Genomic DNA, 8,883 nt, shown 5'->3' on the forward strand with positions numbered 1-8,883 from the left:
AATTTAATGGTATCTTCCATAAATATGCTACAGATGGGGCAGCTAGGTGGCACAGTGGATAGAGCACCAGCCCTGGAGTCTGGAGTACCTGAGTTCAAATCCGGCCTCAGACACTTAACAGTTACTAGCTGTGTGACCCTGGGCAAGTCACTTAACCCCGATTGCCTCACTAAAAAAAAATGCTACAGATAATAGTTAGTTAAATAAGTTCTTGGTTCTTCTTTAAAACATTTATTAAAGCTATTTCATTAGAGGCTCAGCTGGGTGACACAGTGAATGGGAGCACTAGCCCTGGATTCAGGAGGATCTGAGTTCAAATCTGGACTCAGGCACTTGACAGTTACTAGCTGGGTGACTCTGGACAAGTTATTTAACCCTCATTGCCTCACAAAAATACCAAACCAACCCAAACAAAACAAAACAAAAAATTAAAAACAAATAAACAAACCAAAAAACCCCTTTTTCATTAATAGGAATTAGAAATAACATTAGGCATCTAGGTGACACAGTAGATAGAGGGCTGGGCTCAGGAAGAATGGAGTTTGAATCTTGCTTCAGACATTTACTGGCAATATCACTGAAACTCCCTCAGTTGTATTTTTCTGACATGTGAAATAGTGATAATATAATAGCATGTCATTCTCAGGATTTTAATGATGATCAAATTAATTTATTATTTGTAAAGTTCTTTGCAAACTATTTCCTGTCATATTTTTCCCATTTTACAGATGAGAAAATTGAGGCAGAAATTAACTTGGCAACAGTTTTACCATGAGGTATTAGAAGTGCCAGGGATTTAATAAAAACTCTATCCTCTATCCCCAGAGCTCTTTGTATTATGTCACTCTACCTAATTAATGCATGTAAATGTCCTGGACTTGGGGTCATTAGAAATTACCTCTCATTAAACATTAGAAATTGACGTGGGAGAGGAACTGTCCCTACAGAACAGAGAAAAGATAGAGTTCTACTTAAAAAGCTCTAACTGAGGTGAATAGAAGTAACATTTTATTAGAAAGGGGAAATGATACTTCTCACAAAATTTCATGAAAAAAGAACCTCTGTACTAACCCAGCTGACAATCAAGGCCCTGGTGCAAGACTTCTAAACAAGGTAAACCCAGTACAAACCAACATCCTTGGTTCTATTGTTAGATAGCTCTTTCGGTAATTGGTTCCACTCCCGTGCCACACATACACATACGCAGATACTGGTATAAAGCCAAAAATTAGCTCTTTGTATATTTTATTCCTTGATCCTAGCCCTACACTATGAGGCCAAACAGGAACAGATTCTAAGCCTTACTCTATATATCACCCCAACATTTTAAATAATTTTTCCTCATCTGCAAACTGAACATAGGAATTACTGTGGCACTTACCTTACTTACAGTGCTCCTATGGGGTTAAAATCAAATAAGGCATGTAAGGAATTTGGAAAATTAGAGTACTATATAAATGAGTTATTTTATATTTATCCTAGAAAGAAGCATTTGAATATGAGTTTATTGCATCTGAGAAAGGTATGTATGAGCTATTTTACTCTATTGGCCTCAGCATCTCTGATATTAAAGGTATTTTTATGTATTGCAAATGATCTATAAGTTATCTGAGATTCCCAAATCCTGTGATCTAAATCAGGGATCATGATTCAATGCAAAAATAGAAATCTTCGTGATACCTGGATGGGAATCTTCTGGAACGAACATGATCTATATATCTATATATATCTATATATCTATCTATCTATCTATCTATATATATATATATATATATATATATAGAGAGAGAGAGAGAGAGAGAGACAGACAGACAGACAGACAGACAGACACCTTTGGCAGTCTGGTGAATTTATTTTCAGAATATGTACAGAAATATGTATTTATGTATGTATATATATATATACACACACACACATACGTGACAACGTAAAAAACATCAGATTACAAAAGAAACCAATTAAAGTGAAAATAAATCTGTTCTCATCCAAGTTCATTAAACTTCTAGAATTTAAGGACTGACAAGAAGTTTCCTGTGAATCAAATTCTCCAGACCATTATTCCAAATCAAGTTCCACTTCATTGTCAAGCAAATAGGGATGTAGCAAGATAAAATGGAAAGCATGATGTATTTATCATCAGAAGGTGTGTGTTCAAATCTTCATATTTCCTCTTAACCACAGGTACAAAAAGGTTCTCTCTCTCTCTCTCTCTCTCTCTCTCTCTCTCTCTCTCTCTCTCTCTCTCTCTTCATTCTTTTAAAAGCACATAGTTGTAGCTGATAAAATACTGATCTTGAAATCAGAAAAGTCCTGATTTACAGGTGGCCTCTTACACATCATGCAAGACTAGACAATTCAGTTAAACTCTATGTTCTTGAGGCAACCCCATGGGATTTAGCTACTAAACTATAGGTGATTGACATTTCTCTGCTGAAGAAAGATCCCATGCAAGGAATCCCCTTATGTGAACATTATAGTACCTTTTCCTTATCATTGTGAAATTTTATGAGTAAGTCACTTATCTAACTGTTAGTTTCATTTGATTAATTTGTCATAAGATTATCATTAGAAACATTTTCAGGAAGGTTGTTCTATTGTTAAAAAATTTGAATTCCTTTATTACTGAACTAATCAGCTGCATCAGGAAGTACCTCTTACCTTTACTTAATCTAAATGATTGCTTATTAAAATCATAAAATATGGGAAAATTGTACTGAAAAGGCCCTTGGTTATCAAGAAGGGTATGGGGGGGTTAGCTAGGTGGCACAGTGGATAGAACACCGGCCCTTGATTCAGGAGGACCTGCGTTCAAATCCAGCCTCAAACACTTAACACTTACTAGCTGTGTGACCCTGGGCAAGTCACTTAACCCCAATTGCCTCACAAGAAAAAAGAAAAAAAAAAGAAAAGAAGGTTATTAATACTTGTGGAGTTTGCTAGAAAGACAAATAGAGAAAAGAGAAAGATGTTACCTACTTAACTCTTATTTGTCTTCATTTTTCTTTTATAAGGAAGACAAACTTTGGCATGAAAAGGAAAAAAAGTAACCAATGGGTAGTTGTATTATGAAAAGTGCTGAGAATCAGAAATATAAGATCCAATCAATCGCCTATCCTTAATGAATTACATTTGAAGGGTGCTAAAAATTCTAAAGCTTAGATATTGAGTCATTGAACTTTGAAAAGTCATGGAGAAAAGAAAAATAAATCATTCCATAATGCAGAAGTACATATCTTACTTCTTTTGAGTTTGATTCTTGACAAAATTATAGAAACTATAATAAAGAGTGAATCATTGGTGAATATTTTATAAAAGATTACAACACCAGGATAAATCAATAGCAGGTCTGGCCAGGCTAACTCTATAGCCTTTTCCAGAAGTTAATGAAGGAAATACGTTGAGTGATGTAGCCATTGTATGCCTATACTTCAGTAAGCATGTGGCTAAGTCACTAATAATATTGTTATGGGACATATGTAAAGATGTAGGCTATGCAAAAATTCCATTCTAGAAATTAGTATCTTCATTGAGACTCATGAAATTTGAGGCAGTTAGTGAATAAATGACTGCCTTAGTTTCCAAGATGAGCAAATAAAGGAAAGCACAGAGAAATTAAATGACTTTTTCTGGATGTCACAAACTACTGTCAGTACACAGGTTAGATTAAAATCCATTCCAATGCTCTTTTCAATGAAGAATACTGGCCTTCCTCTTCTCCTTAAGTGATACAATTAAGATGGACTCTGTAGTGAGTTACATTATAGACACAAATGTGGAAATGATTCATTTTCTAGGATCACTAAGCTCTTTAGTATTGCAAAGAAGTTGGATTGTTTCTTGTCTAGATCTCATCTCTTTCTATGTCCATATCACTCTCATAGTTACTTCCAAATTCTCTTTGGGCATCTCATTTGTTACTTTTTGACTTTCCTTTTCCAGAGGTATAAACCAGCCAATCCTTACTGGGTATTATACCATCTTAAGCCATGAGCCCACACTAAGTATTATTACAATTTACCTATTTGATTATACCTTTTTCTCAGTGAGCCACTCTCAATTAGCTACTACATGATAAAGGACGATAAAGAATTCAAAGTAAAGTATTATTGACTGAGTATGTTAATGTGACTCATACTTTAAATAGTTTTGAAGGTGAACAATTTCTTAATGCAAATAAGTGAATCTTTAGTAGTGGAGGTTGAAGAATCACAGAGGTAATTTGGGTAAAATTTCCTTCTATTGTCCTTGAAACCATATGTTTCTTTTGTGATGATCAACTGTGATAGACTTAGCTCTTCTCAGAAATAAAATAATCCAAAGCAATGGCAAAAGACTCATGATGGAAAATGTTCTTCATATCCAGAAAAAGAACTATGAAGTCTGAATGCAGATTGATGAATACTATTTTCAATTTCGTTGTTTGTTTCTTCTTTCTTATGTTTTTTCTTTTGTTCTGATTCTTCTCTCACAAAATAACTATTGTGTAAATATGTTTAAAAAAAGAAAACATATGTTTTATAGAGTAATAAATATATAATGTACTACTCTTACCTAGAGGAGAAAGTGCAAGTTTAAGAAAGAGATAAGCAAAAAGAGAGAGAGAAAGAAAGAAAGGAAAGAAGGAAGGAAGGAAGGAAGGAAGGAAGGAAGGAAGGAAGGAAGAAAGAAAGAAAGAAAGAAAGAAAGAAAGAAAGAAAGAAAGAAAGAAAGAAAGAAAGAAAGAAAGAAAGAAAGAAAGAAAGAAAGAAAGAGATATGCACCAGTCCTGGATTCAGGAAGACCTGAATTCAAATCTGGCTTCAGGAACTTGACCCTTACTAGCAGAGCAAGGCATGTAACCCTCATTGCCCCCCCCAAAAAAAATAAGAGAGAGAAAGAGGGGGGGAGAGATAGAGAGATAGAGAGAAGAGACAGAGTCACTTACATAAAATATAATTTTACTGGATAAAGAGTATATAAATATAGTAAATTTACTAAATGAATGAGGTAGAATATAACATAGGGTGTCAAAGATTCTTAATGTGTTTTTAATCTGTTGAGCCTTAAAACTTCACTAAAACTTTTGTGATGCAAATAGAAATTATAAGACATGGACAACAATCCTAAGAATTAAAGGAAGGTAGAAATTAATTTGGATTCCAGCAGCCTGGAAAGACTTGAGGGAAAACCATCATTAAATTTGGCCTAGAAATGAGAGAAATAGTCTGTTAAGCAGTGAAAAGTAGGGGCAAAAAAATCCTAGGTAGAAATAATAGCATGAGCAAATTTAGAGAAATACTTGACTCAATGCAAATTGTAGTATGGAATTTATATTTCCTTTATCACCCCTCCCTCCCTACTCTTAACCACTATAAAATATATTAATAACATAGAAGTTAACATTATATGAAAATATAAATGTTAAATATATGCTGGTACCCATCAGTAGTGTGATTTAGTATGATTTTATAAGTTTTACTGCATGCTAATTGCTGTTTCTACATTTATTCCAAGTCTTCTGGATTTATGAACTTGTGGAATTTTGAAATAGAAGCAACTTTGTAGTATAAAGATATAACATTGTAATTTGTAAAGAATCTTCCAATGTAGAATATATAATGCAATAATTTCTGGATTGCGGATTAATATATAGAAGAAAGATGTTATATCTGAAAGATATTTTAGATTTGAAGATATAGATTGTCACAATTAAAGGGAAGCTAAAAGCATAAAATACCAGGTCTGGAAGGGACATTATTGACCATCTAACCAAGATCACTCATTTTACAGAAAAGGGAACTGAAGCCTTGAGTGGGAAAATGGCATTCCAATTCTGAATTCATGATTGCCACAGATTGAATATACAGGAAAAAAATGACAGTTACAAATCTCACTGATATGGTGGAATTTATTCTCCTTGGATTTTCTGATCTTCCCAATCTCCAAGGGATACTCTTTGGGATTTTCTTAGTCATCTACCTGAGTATCCTGATAGGAAACGGCCTCATTCTTGTAATAACCAAGGTTGATCCAGCTCTCCAGACCCCTATGTATTTTTTTCTAGGAAATTTTTCCTTCTTGGAAATATGTTACACATCAGTCACTCTCCCCAGAATGCTGATGAACCTGTGGACTCAGAAAAGAAACATTTCTTTGTTAGCCTGTGCTGTACAGCTAGGCTTCCTCCTAATTTTGGGAGGCACTGAATGCCTACTCCTGGGTGTAATGGCCTATGACCGTTATGTGGCCATTTGTAAGCCCCTGAATTATCCTCTAATCATGAACCACAGGGTATGCATTCAGCTGGTGGTTGCTTCTTGGGTCAGTGGGGTCCCAGTTCAGATTGGGCAAACATACCAGATTTTTTCTCTGCCCTTCTGTGGTTCTAAGGAACTCAATCATGTTTTCTGTGATATCCATCCATTATTTGCGGTGGCCTGTGGAGACATCTCTCTGAATGAATTCTCTGTCTATGCAGATGCTGTACTCTTTGCCATGGTTCCTTTTCTGTTGATACTTGGATCCTATGTCAAAATCATTTCCACCATCCTGAAGCTGCCATCTGCAACTGGAAGATCGAAAGCCTTCTCAACTTGTTCCTCTCATCTCATAGTTGTGGCTTTATTCTTTGGGTCAGCTATCATTATGAATTTACGACCAAAATCTACCCACACAGAAAGGACAGACAAAATACTGGCTCTTTTCTATACCATTGTCACCCCTATGTTTAACCCCCTAATTTACAGCCTGAGGAATAAGGATGTCATTGCTGCAATGAAAAAATTATTTCAAATTTGAGAAACAAAATGAAACAAATAGTGGAAATTCCAGAGGCCCCTTGTCTGTATCCTTATAATGCAATAACTATAATAACTACCTGTCACACTTGTATTCTCTCTTTTAGATACTTTATCATTCTCAAGTCTTTTGGGGGAAAGAATCTTCCCATTGAGACTTGTTTCTTGTGATGAGGAAACATCAAAAAGAACCATCAAATTTTTAATGCTTGTTTATTGATTTTGTCTTCCCTTTTGAAATGAAAGGGCAAACTAAGTTAAATATCTAAAGACTAATGTTGCAGAATATTTGTAGTAAATTGACATTACCAAAGCAATTTTGCTTAGGGGTGGCAGAAAATTGCATGATTCTTTGTTTGTGTGTGGGAATTTAAATTTATTTATTTATTTAGAATTTTCCCCAAGATACATGTAAAAAGAAAAAAAAATTCAAATAGATTTGAAAAAACTTTTTATTCCAAATTATCTTCCTCTGTCCCTCCTCACCTGTCCCTAAGAAATCAAACAATTCAGTACAAATCATACCTGTGCAGTCATACAAAACATTTTCACATTAGTCAGGTTGTGAAAGAAAACAGACAAAATAACTTTAGAAAGAGGAACTAACAAATAAAATTATACTTCTATATGTATTCAGATACTATCAGTTCTTTCTCTGTTGATGGTTTGTATTTTTCATATGTCCTTCTGATAGCATCCTGCTCATTTCTTCCACAATTACTATTGCTAACTGTACTACCCTCCATTGTATTCTCTCCCCTTGATATTTATTCTATTTTTCTAACTAGAATTCTTTCACCTTATCCCTCCTCAAAAATGTTTTTCTTTTTACTGCTCCCTTCCCCAATCTGCCCTCCCTTCTCTCATCTCATCCCCTTATCCCCTTCCCTTCCTACTTTCCCTCAGGTAAAAATATATTACTATACCCACTCGAGTGTGCATATTATTCCCTCTTTGAGCCAATTTTTATGATAAGCCTCATTCACTCCCTCACTCCTTCCCTATCTCCCCCTCCACTCCATAAGCATTTTCTTGTTTCTTTTATTAGCTACTTTACCACATTACACTTCTCCCTTTTCCTTTCTTCCAGTGCATACTTCTTACCTCTTAATTTTATTTAAAGATGTCATCATGGGTCAGCTAGGTGACACAGTGGACAAAGCATCAGCCCTGGATTCAGGAGGCCTCAAGCCCAAATTCAGCCCCAGACATAAGCCATCCCACCCTGTCTGCCGCACAAAAAACAAGGATAAGCAAAAAATAAATGCTTTAAAGATATTATCCCTTCATATTCAATTCACAACTATGCCCTCTGTCTAAGTATATTCCTTTCAACTGCCCTAATACTGAGAAAGTTCTTATGAGTTAGAAGTATTATCTTCACATGTAGGAAGGTAAACAGTTTAACTTTTTAATATCCCTCATAGTTTCTTTTTCCTGTTTACCTTTTTATGCTTCTCCAAGTTCTTGTATTTTTAAGTAAAATTTTCTATTAAGTTCAGGTCTTTTCATCACAAATGCGGCCTGTCTGGGGCTGGATCTGTATCATGTGCTAAGCTGCTCTCACCCTGTACAGCAGACGATCCTTGCCACTTATTTAACCAGTCTTTGGCTGGAAAGTAATCTCACTCTGTTCTTTTATGGGTTTTGTTGCTCTAGGAGTTGTCTTATGGCATTTTTTAAGGTATGTGAACAGATTTGTCTGGAGCTCAGAGCATCACAGCCTTTCTTCCACCATCTTGACTGTGCCCCTTAACCTTGATTGTTTACTTAATATTTCTAAGCCTGGACTGTTTCTGAGCTCAACATTTTATCTCCCACCTGTTTTGATTCATGTAAAATGTCCATCTTCCTCTAAAACCATTCTGTGAAACATTATTTGATACTCCCAGTATTTAATGTTCTCCCTTTCCTCAAATTTCTTTCCATTTAGTTAGTAATTAAAATACTATTTCCTCACTGAATAATATGAGGACCCTGAATCAAATTATTTTGCATCTACTTAATAGTGCAAACTATGGCAAATCAGGTTAATTTCAGTTTCCTGAAAGCTGATAAATTTAACTTTTTTACCCTAAAGTCTAACACATTTTGTTTCATTAGGTTC

The 8,883-nt window shown here is 35.0% G+C and overlaps 1 protein-coding gene across 1 annotated transcript; it reads left to right on the top strand.

Annotated features, from left to right (window-relative positions):
- Positions 1 to 5,853: 5,853 nt before the first annotated feature.
- On the top strand, positions 5,854 to 6,777 carry LOC122731642 (olfactory receptor 10AG1-like). Its single transcript, XM_043971888.1, has one exon. The coding sequence runs from the start codon at positions 5,854 to 5,856 to the stop codon at positions 6,775 to 6,777; it is 924 nt and encodes a 307-aa protein (XP_043827823.1).
- The last annotated feature ends 2,106 nt before the right edge of the window (positions 6,778 to 8,883 follow it).

Source organism: Dromiciops gliroides, chromosome 6, assembly GCF_019393635.1.
Source record: "Dromiciops gliroides isolate mDroGli1 chromosome 6, mDroGli1.pri, whole genome shotgun sequence".
NCBI lineage: Eukaryota > Metazoa > Chordata > Mammalia > Microbiotheria > Microbiotheriidae > Dromiciops > Dromiciops gliroides.